Source organism: Scylla paramamosain, chromosome 4, assembly GCF_035594125.1.
Source record: "Scylla paramamosain isolate STU-SP2022 chromosome 4, ASM3559412v1, whole genome shotgun sequence".
NCBI classification, from domain to species: domain Eukaryota; kingdom Metazoa; phylum Arthropoda; class Malacostraca; order Decapoda; family Portunidae; genus Scylla; species Scylla paramamosain.
The window spans coordinates 33,634,527-33,655,303 of record NC_087154.1 but is presented as its reverse complement, the minus strand read 5'-3'; the positions used below and the strand labels follow the sequence as shown (position 1 = coordinate 33,655,303).

The following is a 20,777-nucleotide window of genomic DNA, read 5'->3' as shown; positions in this document are numbered from 1 at the left end:
CCTCTCTCTCTCTCTCTCTCTCTCTCTCTCCTCTCTCTCTCTCTCTCTCTCTCTCTCTCTCTCTCTCTATATATATATATATATATATATACATCTCACACACACACACACACACACACACACACACACAACCACGCACACCACGGATAACAAGACAACTCACGCTTACATTGGTTCTCCCCCCACAAAACGCATCTTCTTAAGTAAAATATTATAAAATCTAATTAAAACTTTATCAGTTCGGTTTTGACGAATCCGTCCGGAAATATGTAAAGGCGAGATATCCAAACGTGAAGCCCGGAGGATGAGGGTGATCAAAAACTTTCATGGAGGCCTAACCAGGGTGTTCATAAAAATACCACTTCCATGAACCTTAACACTGCGACTACGACTATTACTAATACTATTTTTGTTGTTGGTTACTACTACTACTAATAATAATAATAATGATGATGATAGTACTACTACCTGCTGCTACTACTACTACTACTACTACTACTACTACTACTACTACCACTAATATTATTAATAATAGTAACAGTAATAATAACAATAATGATAATGATAATGATAATAGTACGTACTTCCACTACTTCTGCTTCTACTACTACTACCTACTACTACTACTACTACTACTACTACTACTGCTGCTGCTGCTGCTGCTGCTGCTGCTGCTGCTGCTACTACCACTACTACTACTACTGTTGCTGTTGCTGCTGGTACTGCTGCTGCTGTTGCTGCTGCTGCTGAAGATGATTGATGATGATGATGTGTGATAATGATAAAGAGGAGGATGCTGATGCTGCTGCTGTTACTACTACTACTATTTTTATCTATCATTCAAGTCGATCATATGACATCTATTTTCTAATCGGCTTATTGTTTACTTCCCTATTTTCCTGCTAATCTTCTACAAACGCCAACCAATGTCCTCATAGTTCGCTCAGTAAGTCTGGTTCCTCCTCTGTCGTAGCGCTAATACTACCAAGTAAATCCTCCCCTTCAGTTACAGTCTGCCACCCAACAATCACCCCTATGAGTTTCCTGGTAAGGGCCCTTAACTTCCTCCACGGACAAGGCTCTTCAGGGAATGGAACTGTTTAACCATATATGGGGTCCTTAATGCCTTCCTACCTAAGCTTCACCACGCTAACTCCTCGCCTTGCTTCACTTCCCTCGTTCCAAGTATCCGCACACACACACATAACACGAATCAATCCATCTCTCTCTCTCCCTTCCTGTTTGCCTTCCTGCTTTTCAGTCACCTGGACAATTACTAAGTTACTTTGTAAGTCAGTCAGTCAGTCAGTCAGTCAGTCAGTCAGTCAGTCAGTCAGTCAGTCCAGTCAGTCAGTCAGTCAGTCAGTCTCTCTCTCTCTCTCTCTCTCTCTCTCTCTCTCTCTCTCTCTCTCTCTCTCTCTCTCTCTCTCTCTCTCTCTCTCTCTCTCTCTCTCTCTCTTACTTTTTCAAACACGCATGTTTTAATTAAAGCGTCGCCCGTCCTTGTAATATGTAAGACATATTTCTTGCAGACCACCATCAGCAAACGTCTGGCAATACTCTTTTCTTGTATATTTTCCTTCCCTGCAGCTATCCAGCTTTGTCGTCTCGGAAATACACATTTTTTTCCCTCCCCCCACTCTTTTCGTCTACTTGAAACTATCCTCTCTGTTTCTCTCCCTCCCTCCCAAATATTGTCTGTTAACCCTCCCATTGATTTTCTAAGCTCAATTTCTTTTTCTATTTTCTTTAACCCTTCCTTCACTTTTCCACAATTTATCACTGCCTTTCTCTCTCTTCCTTCCATCTCTTGCTTGACCTCTCTTCCCTAACATCCCTCTTTTGTTTCTGTACTTGTATTTCAACCATTCATCTTCTTCCTTTCGTTGCCATCAAGTGGCTGCCTTTACTTACATTTCGTACATTTACTCGAATAATTTATACATAGTCTTAACCCCTCTGGCTTCTCCTCACCTTTAATGAAATGGACTCGTGCAAATTTACAGAGCAATTTCCGAGGACATCACTGACAGGAAAAAAAAAGAAAGATTGAGTAGTTAAAGCCTTTTAGCGTCTATATATATTTTTTTTCTTCCTATCGTTGAGTAAAAGCGTCCATTGTAACTCAGATGAAGTAACACGAGTCGTTCTGTCATGAGCAGAGTTAACGATGCTTCCTTTACCTTCCATCCCACCCTTCCATCTCCCTTTCCTATTCCCTGTTTTACCTTCGTCTTTCTTCCCTGGTAAATCTAGTGTCTCGTTTACTTCCTCTCCAATTCCTTGTTTTACTCTCGTCTCCCTTTTCTGGTATTTCCGCCATGCCTACTTTCCCTCATCTTCCTGGTAAATCTGGTCTCATTACTTCATCTCCTATTCCCTACTTTACCTAGTCTCCCTTTTTCCAGTACCTCTGCCGTCTGTATTTAACCCTAGTCTCCCTTTCCTGATACTTATGCCGTCTCGTCACTTTCCTATTCCCTAGTTTTCCCCCCTCGTCCTGGTACTTCTGGTGTCTCGTGACTTCCTCTCCGGCTCCCTAATTTCTCCCAGTTTCCCTTTTTCCCGGTACTTACTCGGGACGAACCACAGCCAGGCGAGGATGAGTTTGAGGGCGAGTGGTGTCATGGTAGAGGCGTAGTGCAGCGGCCTGACGGTGCCTATGTAGTGAGTGAGCGCCACGGCCAGCAAGTGGAGGATCTGTACCATGATGCTGCCCATGGCGTACCGCCTCCAAGGACAGCATGGTACACTTCCCCCACCGTCACGCCATACACGGCAGGCAGGTAGGAATTGACCAGGACAGCTGCGGGAAAAGGATAGGGATGTGAGAGGAGAGAGAGAGAGAGAGAGAGAGAGAGAGAGTGTGTGTGTGTGTGTGTGTGTGTGTGTGTGTGTGTGTGTGTGTGTGTGTGTGCGCGCGTGGAGCCATTACAGGTCCCGTCTTCTGCTTGGAGTCTTCGAAAACGTTCTAGGGGCCAATTACCCGAGATGGAAAAAGGCCGCAAACGTACGCGCGCGCGCAAGATAGAGAGAGAGAGAGAGAGAGAGAGAGAGAGAGAGAGAGAGAGAGAGAGAGAGAGAGAGAGAGAGAGAGAAATATGAAATAACCATGATAAATATTTCTGTAATTGAGCGTCCAGGTTAAGGGGGGATGTCCAGTGGCTTCTTAATGACGACGTCACCATGATGAGCACACGCCCTTCACAGGAGCGTTCATGCTTTTATCAAACAGCTGCAGTATGGTGAGACGTGATGAGGCGAGCGACGTGTGTGTGTGTGTGTGTGTGTGTGTGTGTGTGTGTGTGTGTGTGTGATTATGAAAAAAATTGAGTTATTTAAGATTGATTTCCTTCTATTCCTGAATTTTCCCCTGAAAGCACAATATTTTCATACGTTACAGTTTGTGCACCAAATGCTGTGGAAGTTATCGTAACCAATGTAACCAACGTAACACTCCCCACTCTTCGCATCAGTTCTGTTTTCGCCCATAGGCTACTACTGGCATCACATTTCTCAGTACGTATTCCTTAGCATTTATGTTCCAAAGGGTGTGGAAGTTATCGTAATCAGTGACTTCTTCAACGTTCTGGCGTGTTATCTCCACTGTTCACTCCGCCTCCCGGTTATCTGAGCAGCAACCCGTGGCACCACGGCACTCGCTGCCCCGCTTGAGTAACGCTACACTAGCTTAAGCACAAATAAAAATACAAGCCCTCTGTTTGCTTTCAGTTGTCTTATGATGATGGTGGGAAATATATATCATGAAACAACAGTAAAATGCAATGATGTAGAAATAGTCCATTACTTCACCTGCACTACTAATATTACTTCTACTAGCGCACATCCTTCTCTCTCCTTTTCTCGCTTCATCTGCCACCACTTCACTTGACACAACAAACATTTTTCCACTCTGGCAGCATCAACAAACACTCCCCACTCTGCATTAGTTTTGTTTTCGCCCATAGGCTACTACTGGCATCACATTTCTCAGTACGTTTTCCTTAATATGTACTGCCGCGTTGTTGATCAGCTGCTTCCAATACGAAAAGTACCACAGCGAATCTTCCCACATGAATTATCAGTATTATCATTCATTACTCTGTTCCCCAAAGCCATAACTTCCCTATCTCGGTCTTATCCCACTGGTATGTCTCACGCTCCACTACACCCACCAAATACAGTTATCCATTCCACTGTTATCAAAAATCGGCTTCAATAGAAATGAGAGAGAGAGAGAGAGAGAGAGAGAGAGAGAGAGAGAGAGAGAGAGAGAGAGAGAGAGAGAGAGAGAGAGAGAGAGAGAGAGAGAGAGAGAGAGAGAGAGAGAGAGAGAGAGAGAGAGAGAGAGAGAGAGACGCGAAAATGTCATATGAACATTTCTGTGAGGACTCTGATCCTTTTCTTTAAGAAATTATTTTGTAGAAATGGCAAAAACTGCTGCCATTAAGCCAAATGGATGCGAGGGCAAACCGGCGCCCCAAGTTGACATATAAAGGCAGGTTGTGACATACGTGGGAAAGAAAGCCTGGAACTGTGATGCGGGACAAGCAGGTTTGTAACAGACCCTCGTAACCGAACCCTGCTGTGGACAAAGTTGTTGAACACTTCTAGATGTGAGTGGCGGGAGCAGTGGGAAACGAAACTGGGCACACTATGCTGCAGAAACGTTGCTTAACCTACTGACGGATTGCCAGCCAATGCAATGGTGTTAGGCAAGTTGTCCTTAAACATACTTCATGATAATTACAGATAATACAATACAACCGAGGTCAACTGGATCGCGCATAGTACCTTCAAACTTGGGTGTCAGAAAGTACGTATGTGGAGCCATAAACTCTGATGTTGAACTACAATGAAATACATTCTGTCAGTCTGTTGTGTATACATATGGTGAAAATATCGAGAGTAAAATGTCTGGTGGGGTAAAGGCCCCAGACATGGTGCACAGGAGTCCTCACGAGTCCTACATGGCCTGATAAATGCCATCCTTGAGTTATTGGTGGAATTTAACCTCTAAGGCTATCTGAAGCTGCTGGAGGCCAATTTGAGGTCACTATTAAGGAAAGCTCGAACCACCAAAACCCCACTTTGTCCAAATGGGTAAATTGACAATAAAAATAATCGTTACAATCTCACAGAAAACGGCAAAACAAAAAAAATATTGTATACAAAGAGGCTCTTTGAAACTGAATTTTCATGCCTCACATGTATTACAGTCACACTTTTGGTTAAGAAACTGGTGATGCAATAAACCCGCACCTCAAGTATCTCCTTCTCTATGTTGCGGGGGATATTGCTTGGTTATTGCGACAGCGTTAGGCTGACACTGATCAAGATAAACAACTGCCTCTGCCATTGATCATTTTTGCTTAAGATGATGAAGAATAACTTGTTTTTACTTCATTTATTTTCCTTTTCTTATGAAGAGGGAGAAGAATAATCCAATACCACTCTTCCAAGTAAAGTATATGCATACCTACGTTTATATTAAACACGAACATGTCTGACAGATTCATTCTCTATGTTTGTTTTATCTAAGATAATGCAAAGACGACGTTGTATAATTCCATAAAAAGGAATTGCAGAGCAACTGTTTTACATGAAATTAAACTAAACCTGAAATACAACAGAAAAAATAAAGGCACTAATTTCGTTCATGCGGTGTCTTGCTTTCTTGTACTTCACATTTTAACAGTGAAAGGTATTAAAACTTGAACAGAATAAGAATGAGAATACGTCGGAAGCTTTGCGCAAAGAGATTCCAGAAGGAAAAGAGGAATGCTGTTATAATATTCGGAGCAATTATCATGAGTAAAAGTAATCGTGGAGGATAATTACAAATCACCACAACATAATCACGAGTGAAGTACCGAGGCAGCTTCAGGAGAAAATTATTAATGAACACGATGTAGAGCGTCTAATTCCAGGGAAGATCATTAAACAAGAGGCGAGGGGGAGCTGTCAGCTAAGTTTCTGTGTAGAGGAAAGGGATTAGCTAAAACGTTGTTACGCACTGTTAAAGAAATTAAGATAATTCCCCTGGAAACTTCTAATGACTTGAAAGTGAAAAACGTCCAAATTGTAAAAGTAGTAGTAGTAGTAGTAGTAGTAGTAGTAGTAGTAGTAGTAGTAGTGGTAGTAGTAGTAGTAGTAGTAGTAATGGTAATTTTTGTTAATGGTGGTGGTTGTTTTTAGTAGTAGTGGTTGTAGTGGTGGTGGTGGGTGGTGGTGGTGATCGTGGTGTTGTTTTGTTTTTGTTGTTTTTGTTGTTGTTGTTGTTGTTGTTGTTGTTGTTGTTGTTGTTGTTGTTGTTGCTGTTGTTGTTGTTGTGGTTATGGTTGTAGTTATGGTTGTTGTTGTTGTTGTTGTTGTTGTTGTTGTTGTTGTTGTGGTTATGGTTGTAGTTATGGTTGTTGTTGTTGTTGTTGTTGTTGTTGTTGTTGTTGTTTGTTTTTGTGGTTATGGTTGTAGTTGTTGTTGTTGTTGTTGTTGTTGCGGTGGTGGTGGTAGTTGTGGTTGTTGTTGTTGCTGTTGTTGTTGTTGTTGTTGTGGTGGTGGTGGTGGTGGTGGTGGTGGTGATGGTGGTGGTTGTGGTTGTTGTTGTTGTTGTTGTTGTTGTTGTGGTGGTGGTGGTGGTGGTGGTGGTGGTTATGGTTGTTGTTGTTGTTGTTGTGATGGTTGTGGTTGTGGTTACGGTTGTTATTGTTGCTGTTGTGGTTATGATTGTTGTTGTTGTTGTTGTTGTTGTTCTGGTTATTGTTGCTATGGTAGTTGCTGTGGTAGTTGCTGTTATTGTTGTTGTTGTTGTTGTTGTTGTTTCTGTGTATTGTGTTGTGTTGTGTTGTGTTGTTCTTGTTGTTACTGATGTTGTTTTCGTTGTTGCTGTTGTCGTTGTCGATGCTGGCGTTGTTTATTTCGTTGTTAATGTTGCTGGGTGTAGTAATATTATAGAAATGAGATAACGCTCCCACTGCACCCTGATGCGTCTCCAGGTAGCGGATATTAAATAATTGGGATACCTCCTTATTGCGAGGAAGGCCGTATACATTATATATATATATATATAGAGAGAGAGAGAGAGAGAGAGAGAGAGAGAGAGAGAGAGAGAGAGAGAGAGAGAGGAGAGAGAGAGAGAGAGAGAGAGAGAGAGAGAGAGAGAGAGAGAGAGAGAGAGAGAGAGACTTGTATATATGAAATAAAAGGAAAAAAAAATGTATAAAAACTCTACCGGGCATACTGAAAGCGCTGGCTCAGTAACCTATATTTCATCAGGAACTACGTGGCGAGTCTAGGTTGTGGCACTGCCACAACCTAAGCAATGCAAACGCAGCGATTACACCAAACAATACTGAGAGCCTTCCTACCCACACTGCATCACAGTCACAGGATCCACCACCACTGGCAAATATACTGACGCTGTGAGACCCAAGACGAGTAAATGTCATTACATAAACTAAATTTAAGGTCTTGTGTTAAAAAATTAACAACTACAACTGAAGTAGCCTTTAGAGAGATCACTAACTTGAACTGTGACAACAAAGCAAGAAAACATCAATGAGTAACTGTTGAATTTCAGAGCAGAGGTTAGTTATTATGTCACACAGGTAAATCTAAGTTAATAATAAAAGACTCTGTGTGTGGAGAGAGAGAGAGAGAGAGAGAGAGAGAGAGAGAGAGAGAGAGAGAGAGAGAGAGAGAGAGAGAAAGGGAAGGACGCAACTGAATCTGGAGCCAAATGGATTAAAAAAAAAAAAATAATATATATATATATATATATATATATATATATATATATATATATATATATATATATATATATATATATATATATATATATATATATATATATATATATATATATATATATCATTCATTCATAATTAACAAGACAAAATCTACAAAATTCAAATACCATCAAGACAATAAATGTAGTGAGCCGTCATAAATTAGCACACTGTAAAATAACAATCAATTCAAGATTAGGATATAAATTCTGAAGTCTGATAGAACGAGTGTGTTAAGATCTAAGTTTGAGAAAATTAATCATGAAGCAACGAACTCCTATATGAAAATAATAGTCGGAAAACTTCAAGGAGAAATAAGAAAGAAACATATTAAGAATTCAGTATTAAAATCTGAATGTAAATTTTACGAAGCTGAACAAGTAAACATATCAAATGTTATAACTATGGAAACAGATAGGTAAGTAAAATATAAATGACGATGACGGTGATAAACGACTACTTCCACTACTACTACTATTACTACTACTGCTACTACTACTACTACTACTACTACTACTACTACTACTAATAATAATAATAATAATAACAATAAACAATAATAGAGGCACCTGACACAAAATGAAATGAACTTATTACGAACTTCCAAATGCGTGAAAAGAGGAAAAGCAAAAGAAGAATATGACAAAGAGAGAGAGAGAGAGAGAGAGAGAGAGAGAGAGAGAGAGAGAGAGAGAGAGAGAGAGAAACAGGAATGGAAGTAGCTTTAAAATGATCTCGCGGGAAATTCTTCAAGACAAACATCAAAGTCTCCTCTGAATTGAAAGATATCAAAAGTCAGTGAATTAAGTTTTTTTGAGGATTTTTTTCTTTTTTTCTTTACCAGGAATTCCTTTCCGAGAATCTCCTTCCCAGTAGCCAATATGGGACGCAATGAGTGACCAGCCCAGCAATCAGTACACGAGAGTGGCACATCAGTGTAGTTTGTAGTGAGGGGCAAGGCGTGAATGTGTGTGGACGTGCGAGGAACTGCAGGTGTGTGGGCGTAGGCAAACACGGGAACTCTTAGAGAAGCACACGTGGGAATCTAAAATGACTTTCATTTTGAAATTAAGCTCATTGTAAAGAATGTAAATAAAATGAAATATAAAATCTAAATAAACAAATAAAGAAATAAATAAATAAAGAAAAAGAAAATAAAGCGTTACCAGTGATCGACCAGCACCATAATGACGTCCATTGTTCATTTGTAAGCCACAGAGCAACACCAAGCAACATAGCATGAACATATGTATAATACATTGTGCTAATTAAATAGATCGCGCACGCGTGCGCACGCACACACACACACACACACACACACACACACACACACACACACACACACACACACACACACACACACACACATACAGTGTTAAGTGTTGCGAATTATTTACCTTTCGATATCGGGAAATAATGTTATCTAAAAATAATAACAATTATACAAAAAAATAAAGATATAGTGAGCAGTATTTTGGACAACTGGAGTGACACTTGTTCGCTTTCACATGAGTCACACAGTCGTTCAGTCGTTCTGTGCCAAGTGTATGGTGCGAGTTAAGTGCCCTCGTGTGTTCGTGTTGGTGAATGTGGCTTTATGATGATGAAGAGTAACTGCGTCCGCGGGTCGCGACAAACAATGACCATTGATTTTCGACACAATGGTGTACAGTTATAAACTGGTCTTTTTTCATATTGAAAGTAACATTACAGGTGGATGAGTACTGATGTGAAACATCTTTAAGTTTCTCTCTGCATCAGCTGAATCTAAACCAAAACAAGAGAAAAATCTACAAAAAGACTGGAAAAAGACTACTGGGAATTCATGGGATATTAGGAATTCACTAACAATATTGTAATTCAAAATTTGAAATGAACAATGAAAATTCTTTAAAAGAAAACGTCATGCATATCGCTAAAGCGACCAGAAGTGTTTGCAGTAGACTTACCGATCGATAATGAGACTGAGAAGACTGTGTTCGCGGCAGTTAGGGACAGCGAGAGACGCACGATGGGCGACATGGGCCGCTTGACCCACGGACAGGCACACATCACAGCGCTGCTCACCAGGCCCGATGCTACGCACAGCCCGATCATTACCTGCAGGAGGAGAGGTGGAGATGAAACTACTGGAGGAGGGTACGGCTATCAAGATCCTATCTGTACCCGTAATACTCTCTTCCCTCCGATGCCCAATGCTGACCAGGAGCAAACTTGGGAAAATAAATGGGAAAAAAGAAAAAAGTAAGGAAGACTCGTGGGTGAAAAAAGACGAACACTGCCCTCATGATAGTCCCGTAAACTATTCTTATCTTCTTTGAATGGCGCCAAGCTTTCTCTCAAGATTATACACTACTTTCCCATTGGCGCAGACCCAGCGACCTTGGGAGGTGTGAGAGACGAGAAGGGCTGCATCACTAAAACAAAAATATAAAATGACGAAAACAAAAGAGAGAGAAAAATGTGAAATGGTTACACATTAAGCTTTGGGAGATTATCATGTAAGCACGCTCTCCATGCATCCGGGAAAGTAATTATAAATACATAAAATTCCACTAATCACTTTTATTCTTTTTTATTTCCCTCTTAATTTCGAGTACAGTACAACACAAAACTTGCATTTTCTTTCATTTCCGCCTGTGGATCACTGCTAACATTTCCTTGGTGGGCGGGACGCGGAAGCCTTCTTGCAAGACGATGAAGGTGAATTTTTGCTTTATACATATTACACAGAGACGAGTGAGGCCAAATATCCTTATACTAGTGTGAAATGTTGAGCCGAGATGCTGGAGACAGCTTGAAATGAAACAGTGTGTGTATGTGTGTGTGTGTGTGTGTGTGTGTGTGTGTGTGTGTCTGCGCGCGCACTTACTTGTGTGTATGCGTGTATGAGAGAGAGAGAGAGAGAGAGAGAGAGAGAGAGAGAGAGAGAGAGAGAGAGAGAGAGAGAGAGAGAGAGAGAGAGAGAGAGAGAGAGAGAGAGAGAGAAGAAAATAAGAGAAAAGACAAGAAACAAGACTGATACACAGACAGACAGGTTAATAGTGAGACTTTCCACAGTTAGCTTGTATACCACTGTCTCAATTAATGAACGTGAACAGAATCCATTTTTTTTTTTACTTTTATCTAATTTTATTTTACTTTTGGCAGGAAATCACAGATGGAAGCATGGGCTGAAATTATAATGTTTTCCGAGTAAGGCTATCATTTCATACCAGTTACGATTCCATACGGCTGGCAAGAAAGAACAGCAATTTTTCAATTACTATATAACGAACATTTTAACGAAACAGTTCATCTCTGATTTCAGATATCTATAGAGAGACAACAATTGTATCGCAACTGCTGGACAAAACTTTAAATTGCAAAAGACTACATAACGGAGAGAACCTTTGGCTGTGGAACCGCTCGAGGAGTTTCGAGTTACCACAATGATCACGGAAGCTCTCACCCAACTAGCCGATGGGAGCGGCCCAGAGGGAATGGCTTCGCTCACTTCATATTTTCTGGGACCTACAGGGAATGGTCAACGCACTCCTGTTCTTATTTCGCTGGCCCAGCTGACGAGCGCGCTGAAGGGACAATTTCTGTGTGACAATAGCTTAGGTGACCTTCACTATTCACAAAGTGTTAGGCAGATATCTTAGCATTCCTGCAGCTTGTCTTGCCTATCCCCGCAATCAACACGACGATACTCTAAGAAAGAAAAAAAAAAAAAAAGAGGGGGGAATTGCGCTCCTGGGAGTAAGATGTTATCTTCCTCAATTCAAGATGCAGTGTGTGTGTGTGTGTATATATATATATATATATATATATATATATATATATATATATATATATATATATATATATATATATATATATATATATATATATATATATATATATGTATGCGTGCGCGCGCGCGCGCGCGCGCGAGTCTTTGAATGGTTCCTCGTACTTCCATTGCTTAAAATGATTGGTTTGCCTGCATTTCCACTGCATCAGATGTTTTAATTATTTAAAAAAATTAAGCAACTCCCAAACGTTCCAGAAATATTAAAATAATCTAATACATCATACAATTCAAATGTGGTGAGACAGGAAAATTAATATCCCAGATTCTCTCGACCTGAGCTTTCCTCTTCTTTAATGGCAGCGTGTCACCTCGATGGACCAACTTTGTGATATAATGACTCACTTTTCCTTTTGTAAATCAAGAAGTTTTAAAGGTAATATGTTTTCCTTTCGTCCTTTCCCAGTTTTTTTCACAACCTACTTCATTTATATCCGTACTTATTTTTTTTAATCATAAAATGTAAATATTATACAATAACCACATTCCGTTCTATGTCTGCAAACTCTAATAAAATCATAGACGAGCACACACACACACACACACACACACACACACACACACACACACACACACACACTCCTTAAAAGTAAAAAAAAGTACAAAAATCAAACAAAACAGATAAATGAATGAATCAGTAAGTAATTAAATGAGTAAATAAGTAATAAAAATAAAACAAAGTAATAAATAAATGAACAAATGAGTACACGGATAAAGAAACAAAGAAATAAATAAACTAGCCGTATTTTTTTTTCTTACAAGAACCCTCCCAGTTTCCTACGTGAAAGTGTCTGTTTTCATATATTAATTCACTCTATTACGCCAGAAACTTAACACTGGCCTAGAGGAATTTGGTCCCCACAAAGTATTCATCCAATCACTACCAGACTACTTTACTATCTCTGAATATGCATATTTTCTTGTTTCATTTAGATTTAACTTTCAATGATGGATCGGTGTATATCTAAATATCTGAAAATAAGAAAATAATGCTACCTTAACGTGTCAATTGTAAGAGTAGGTAAGTTTAGTATCTTTGTATTTCTGTCTTAAGTGAGAATAACAATCTTATTTATCATCTCTTTCGCCAGTGTGTTTCAATCTACTACTACAAGGTAAAGTGCCTAAATAATACAGAACAGACACAATTTTGCAAAGTCACTCAGCACGATTGCTGCACATCCTCTCCTCGCACTCGTGTAACTCTTGCCGCAGACCCGCTAAAACCATCAACACATTTTTCATCACTTGGCCATCAGCAGAGCAGTTTTCCACTGCTCCGCAACACGTTATGCCGTACAGTACAGTATCAGAAGATACAAGACATGTCTGGTATACCGTCTACATAATTTGAGTTTGAAGTGATACACGAGGTCACTGACTTCTGCTTCTGAATTACATAGTGTCATTATTGTAGTCATATTTAAAAAAAAAATCGCATCATGACCGGTCCTTTTACAAAATGACAGCTTTACATAATAGCATTCAGCGCCACTCCACTTTGCAAAAACAGGACACGAAGGTCACTCAACAAAATGTTTGGTAATTTGGTTGTCAATATGCGAAGCGACCTGCAACGCGCATACACGCAAATGTGTAGTTTTAATTATGCTGCAATAAATATCAACATAAAAAAAATAAGAGATGCATTCATATATTCAACGTTAGAGTTGCTGCCACCAATTGTTATTACACAGTCGCATTTGGTTTTCGTACACATAAGGAAAATTGCAAAGTAATGTATTGCTTCTAAATAGTGTCTGTCGCCCAGGTGCCCCTCCATCACTGGTAATGTAATGTAAGTCTCAGGAGGAGGATGAATGTTAACCAAATTTATAGTTCTGGCTTCATAATCAAAGATCTACAACACTGAAATAAAACTCGTATATTGCTTCTCAGTTTTCATCCAAGGATATTAAAAGCAAAGGTTTCTTTCTTTCTGCTTTAATGGAAGTGAAAAATCTTGGTAACTCACACCTGCACCATCCCGTCCACGCAGACGGGCGGCCAGCAGCCGCCTGCTGTTGGGTACGAATATAGCTGCTTTATATCTGCATTATACTTTTTTTTTTTTTTTTCTGTAGTTTTTCATATTGACCTTTATGTAATGTGGAATCGTCCCTCATCCCTACCCTCCCGGTAGAAGTCTGAGACCAAGATTGATTTGTCTGTGTGTTTGTGCGTGTGTTGATATATATATATATATATATATATATATATATATATATATATATATATATATATATATATATATATATATATATATATATATATATATATATATATATATATATATATATATATATATATATATATATATATATATATATATATACGTATATGTATATATTATTCAACCTTTGGTGGCACGAGAGTAAAATGAGTCACGTAGTTAAACTTAGGAACGACACCTGGCAGCAATGTTTTAGTCCAATTAAAATAATTCTACACTCCTCAAGAGTATTCCAAGTTGTATTTTTACGTATTATATATATATTTTTTATTTTTTATTTAGATGGTGTGTAGAACATTTTTGTACTATTTTGTTAATAATCTAGTGTTTAGAAAGCAGACTGAAGTGGTGCTGTGCAATGATGCTGAAATATGAAGGAAAGGTTACAGATTATAGAGGACACAAGAAGCGAGTCTGCGATAAGCTTCCACCACCCAGACACTCAGTGTCCCCCAACCATGCATACACCTTCCAGCACCCAGAGATCCAGTTTCCCACAAACATGCATACACCTTACAGCACCCAGAGACTCAGTGTCCCACAAACATGCATACACCTTACAGCATCCCCAGAGGCCCAGTGTCCCCACCACTCATACACTTTCCAGCAACCAGAGACCCAGTGACCCCCATCCATGCACCCAGTGTCAAGAGCCCCTTCACTCTTTTCCGCCCCCCCCATGGTGAGTGTTAACTGGCTGGCGCTCCTCTCTGAGCCACACGTACCTTATCACCACAACCTCATAATGTCAGTGTAGAGGGTTCCGTAGTGGTGCAGGAAAGTACTTTACAGGAAAGAGAAAAATATTTTTCTGCCACCACCCATTAGCGAGACGATCCCATCAAAGAACTCCACCAAAGGACGTATCATAACCGTTTCTACTGCTTTGCCTTCAACCTTCAGCTTTAAATGAGATTTCCTTAATTCCCTTTTTACTCCAGACCAGGTTTCTTCCTACAGCGCTTGGCCTCAGGTGCCTTTGATCTAGAATGTGCTCCTCCACTTGGCAGGAGAATTAATAATTTGTTTCTCCTGCGCCTCCCGCATGAAATATTAACTATTGTATTAACTCTTTACAGTCCGTACCCACAAGTTACCAAAACAAAAGGTACACTGTCTTGGCTGGCTGACAGTGAATGGTCTTGCGATTGTTGTCTGTAAACAGGATACTGTACGAGAAACATTCTACTTCTAAAGGAATTTTAACGATGAAAAATGTCCCTTCACTCAGACTGTCTGAATACTGTGGGAAAAAATTACTTAATTTGAAATAGTAAAGTTTAATATTTCACATATTCGCTGTCCACCCTGGATATATTTTGTGCCCCAACTAATGGATTGCATTTGTAAATGCTGGCGTTTTAACGGACTTATGGGAAACAGCGGATCCCTTTCTAGCACTCAACTTAGAACAGAAAAAAAAAAGAGAAAAAATGCAGGAAACCAAATTGTATCGAGGGGAAACAAAACTGGCCACAGTCCCCATCTACTGTCGTTGTAATCGTGCGTTCCCACTGACATAATATTCAAGATACAAATTCCTCCCTAGGGATTCTCATAACCATTTCTCTCCGGCGACCGTACGTCTTCTTTAATTAAGAGTCTCCCGTGAGGAAGCGTCGGCATCTTCCTGGTCGATGGGTCCTGCCGAGCTTCAGGGATGTGTCAAGTGCCTTTTTTGCATGAGAACCTCACTACCTTACTATCACATGGCTAACAACAGGAATCTTTCCTACTTGCTGCTGCTACCCTCCTCCTTTTCCTCATCCTGTCACTAGTACTAGCTACTACTACTAATACTACTACTACTACTACTACTACTACTACTTCAACTACTAATACTACTCTCTTCCCTCAATCACCACGACCATACTATTCATAATAATAATAATAATAATAATAATAATAATAATAATAATAAACGATAATAATAATATCAATAGTAGTAGTAGTAGTAGTAGTAGTAGTAGTAGTAGTAGCAATAGTAGTAATAGTAGTAGCAGTATTATTATTATTATTATTATTATTATTATTATTAGTAGTAGTAGTAGTAGTAGTAGTAGTAGTAGTGGTAATAGCAGTAGTAGTAGTAGTAGCAGTAGTTATAATAATAGTAGGAGTGGTAGCAGTAACAACAGCAATAACAAAAGTAGTAACAACAACAACAACAACAACAACAACAACAACAACAACAACAACAGAGACCGTTCTTCCCTGACAATACCTAAAATCCTGAATTAGCCCGGCATAACATAATCGTGACGGTCTAATAGAGGTTTAAGGGATTACAGTACAAAAACCTTAATGTTATGTCCCGCTACTCCACACAGCATCGGAACACCTGTCACGGCAACCTCCGCTGGTGCAATAGCAGAAACAATGAATGGCATCAACAAGAAAACTCAATTAGTGAGAGAATCGTTTCCTAAGCTACCGGGAAGAAGAGGATTGTTAGATTACTCCCAAGTCTTAAATGTCACTGTTAAATCCTAAGAGTTCTCGCCTAGGGAGAAGAATAACCGGGATGAAGGAGATAGAAAAAGCTTACTTCAAGATGTGCTATAATGCCTTTTGCTTATCATGCCGTGCGACAAAATGGCTTGTGTGTTGTGCAGTACAAGGTGATCTACGTAAAAATAATGAGACTTAAAAGGAGCAAGAATAATTGTGATTATCAATACTTGAACACAAGGGATGATGGAAATTTATTACAAAGTTCTATTCAGCGACGCACACCTTGAACACAAAGGAAAATTGTACTGTCACCATACTGGAAAAAGTAGTGTACTCCATAACGAACAGAAGTACGTACTAACGGTGAGACTGAGAGACAAAGTTCTGTTTTGCACATCATTACATAGAGAATTCAATTTTGCATCTACGTAATGGTTTTCACTCTTGATGAGACAAAAAATTAGTAGTTAAGGTTGCATTATTATTATTATTATTATTATTATTATTATTATTATTATTATTATTATTTCTTTTAAAATTTTGTCCTGTAATTTGAATATGAGTAAAGGGAATCTGGATTTTGCATGCTCAATCATTTTTGGTCCACATTATTTGTCAAATTTAAGCAGATCAGTTTATTAGTTCATGAGATGATATGAGGTGTTTGCTCATGCGCAATGCAAAACTAAATTTGACACGCTCACGTATGTACGTATGTATGAAGAGTAGGTGACACATACTAAGTATCACCCAAATACGAGTAAGCTGAGTAGTTCTTGGGAAACCATATGCGAGACATACTTCCACTTTCAAAGTAACCCACCAACTCTTTCCAGCAGCAGTGATGAACCTGTGTCACATAAATTTTATTGAGTTGTGCTATCATATAGTGTAAGATTTGTAGTTCTGGGGTCACGTTGGACCGGGTTGGGCCTCTCGTAGTTATTATTATTGTTGTTGTTGTTGTTGTTGTTGTTGTTGTTGTTTTGTTGTTCTTGTTATAATTCTTATTATCATTATTTCTTATCATCATTATTATCATGATCAATATAAGATTACCACTATCATTATCATAATTATTACCATCATTATCGCCATTATCATTAGCTCAGGAAACAATTCGTGAATCAGGTGAAAGTTTGCTCTTTTGGAAACACTCAACTTTGCCTCAACCTGCAACTGCCGCATGGCGAACACAAGGTCATTGTGCTCACATGGCAAATTTTAATGGATACACACGTAAGCCGATTACTAAACATTGTAAGACAAGTTTTCATGAATATTCATTTATAGTTTAGAGAGTTCAAGAAAGAGCTTTTACATGAGAAACTTTTACAATGTTCTCATCCGACACTATTATACATTGTTATAAACACACACACACACACACAAAAAAAAAAAAAAAAAAAGAAACTCTACAAGAAATCATTAATAACATATAAATCACCCATTTTAAATCTTATTTTTTGAGAGAGTTTCAAATGGGAATACATCAGTTCTAACCTTTATTAGATTCATCATATTTTATTGGAAAACAATGGACTGTCATAATAACTCCATAAAACAGCGTATTGAAGTATAGGAATAGATTCGAATACTGTTAACAGCAAATAACAAATACTGCGCGTCTGTATCTGCACATCACAAAACTCCCACCTCCAGGCATCCCATCCACGAAGCTTCACTCTTTTGCCCACTCAGTCTGACACTTCCATCTCTTCAAACGCTCCACGTCGTCTTCCCCAAACCGTCACAGTCCCACGCTTAAACCCGCTACGGATCGCCATTTCCACACCCTCATACCACCTGCTCAACTGCAACCTTCAGCACCCAAGGCTCTCTTGAGGCTTCACCGGCCAGTACGTCTCCTTTACGACCCCTTCAGAGGCAGCTGTGACACAACGCATAAATTGGCCCAAGACACATAGGCTACGGGAGCAGTTCGGAAGAAGAGGGGACGATGCTGTAAGTCATCATCCTTCCTGGTAACTCTATATATTATTCACAAGTATGATGATGCATGCACTTTTTACATTTTTTTTCCAACCCTTGTCTGACAGGAATGGTGTGACGCAATGGACAGCGTTACTTCTAAAAAAAATTAAAAACCCCTTCGACTTTCCCTTCCTTCCTCTCCTTTCCGAAACGCTCGCTCTTTTCTGCTCTCCACTCCTGCACTGTTGACCAAACCTCCAGGACACTATTCTATTTGCCCCAACTTTTTTTTTTTTTTAACATTCTGAACTGCAGGAAAGTAAGAGAAAAATGTAAAGGCTAAAGGAAATGCAGGCCTCCTAAAAAAAATTCCCCTGCTCGTTTTCTGTGTAGAAATTTGACCGAGGACACGATCGTCAAATTTAGGAATGGCAGCCGTCGTGGGGCACATCACAGGCGGAGTCAACTCGCAGCCACTAACGAGAGCAGACGTTGCCCTTGCACCACCAGACAGTGTAAAGTGAAGTCACACCCACAAAAAGCATAAACCTGGGATGCATCTTTTGTTTTTTTGTCAGTTTTGATAACAATGAGATGAACGGCGAGACAAACAACGGTAGCACGGCTGATGATCACGTAAATCTTAATACACAAATGATCACAACAAAATTATCTTATAGGAGACAATAAGTAAAAGATGATATGACTTGTGACTGAAGTCTTCGATAAAAAATTATAAATATTTTCTTTTTATACAAACTGGGGAAAGTAAGAGTCGATATTGATGGATATGCAAAACAACAACAACAACAACAACAACAACAACAACAACAACAATCTCTCTCTCTCTCTCTCTCTCACGCACACAAGAGGGACACTTTAATGTTCAAAACCAAAACCGGAAAATAGAGGGTAAGGAAGAGGATTATACTGACGGGTTATTTGGCTGGGATGATGGAATAGCTATGGGAGAGAGACAGAGAGACAGAGAGAGAGAGAGAGAGAGAGAGAGAGAGAGAGAGAGAGAGAGAGAGAGAGAGAGAGAGAGAGAGAGAGAGAGAGAATATGGACTGAAAGATATATACGTAAAAGAACATTATTACGTGTTGCTTTCCTCATTAGGAGTTAACACCTAATTAATATGATAATGGCAGTGATGGTAATGGGGATGAGAGACTCAGGGTGATCGGAGGTGGTGGAAAGGGAGAGGAAACAAAGAGGAAGAGGAAGTGGAGGGAACAGTAAGGAGTGAGAGATTGTTATGGGGAGGCTTCCGAGCAAGCTAAGTGCACACGTCAGTGGTACATAGCGCGGACAAAGGAAGAACCGGCGCTTGAGTCTGGGCCACTGGTACCTGGAACGCCCGATATCTTAGGTATTTTCCGAAGTGCTTAAAACATCTCCCAAGGAACAATAACAAAAAAAGAGGAGAAAATAAAAAAAATAAAGTAAAGAAAGGACAAAAAGAGGAAACACAGACACGGCGGAGAACAAAACGCGAGCTGGAGGGTTAGAGGGGAGGGAGGGACAGAGCAAACGACTGCCACACAGGAAAAAAAAAAAAAAAACTTGCAACAAAACAAAAACATATTCAACAACAATAATGAAAATATAACATGCAGTGGCGACTTCAGAATAAAACAACGAAAAAGGAAAACACGCAAAACTACGATATCAATGTACAGAATAAATTAATTCACAGAACGGAATTATTAGTTTATCTGAATACAATATGACAATAAATATCAAGTAAACTAGTACAAATCCATTCTGGCCGTGAGAAATTTCCCGAGAAAACGAAAAAAAAAAGAAAGAACAGAAATGTACACACAACGAAACAAGAGACCTGACACAAACACCGAAATAAAAACAAAGAGATAAAATAAAATAATAAGAAAATATCCATAACCGTGACAATAACAACATTTCATTTGGACCAAGATGTAACGCTGCCCTCCCATAAATTCCAGATATTCCTTTTAAATCCCCGAGAGAAGTGTATCTGACCGAGGCTCAATAAATACAAAGACCCTGTAAATCCCGCTGGTCCGTGAAGTAAATCCTGACTGTCTCCTCTCCTCTGTACGCCCTTCATTCCCTCCCACATGTTCCACGCACTCCATACACATCCCCTCCCCCTCCACTTACACACGATCCAATCTCTACCCCACAACACGCCTTCCTTCCCTCCGATAACACAATATTCCCCCCAAAAACATGCTTTTCTCCCCTCCCTCCACAGCGCTCCGTTCCCTTCTTCCCACACACAACGCACTTTCCTCCCTCCCTCGTCTCCATCCACAACCCACCGCTTCCTACTCTTCCCACGCAACATATTCCTCCTACTTCCTCCTCTCCATCTATAATCCAGTCATTACTTCTGCTTCACAACTTTCGCCCAGTCCACAATACACTCTTCCTTCCTCGCTTTTTTTTTCCAACCCTTGTCTGACAGGAATGGTGTTACCCAACCCATGTCTCTCTCTCTCTCTCTCTCTCTCTCTCTCTCTCTCTCTCTCTCTCTCTCTCTCTC

The 20,777-nt window shown here is 39.7% G+C and overlaps 1 protein-coding gene across 6 annotated transcripts in view; it reads right to left on the bottom strand.

Moving 5' to 3' along the window:
- The window catches only part of LOC135100026 (trace amine-associated receptor 8a-like), a 185,968-nt gene that overhangs the window by 62,082 nt on the left and 103,109 nt on the right, over positions 1-20,777 (bottom strand). For all 6 annotated transcript variants that reach the window (XM_064002866.1, XM_064002869.1, XM_064002863.1 and 3 more), the window contains 2 exons: positions 9,737-9,887; positions 2,577-2,806 (listed from right to left, as the gene is read on the bottom strand). In XM_064002866.1, coding sequence (XP_063858936.1) covers positions 2,577-2,721 — 145 coding nt within the window. In that variant the 5' untranslated portion in view covers positions 2,722-2,806; positions 9,737-9,887. The remainder of the gene's footprint in view (positions 1-2,576; positions 2,807-9,736; positions 9,888-20,777) is intronic.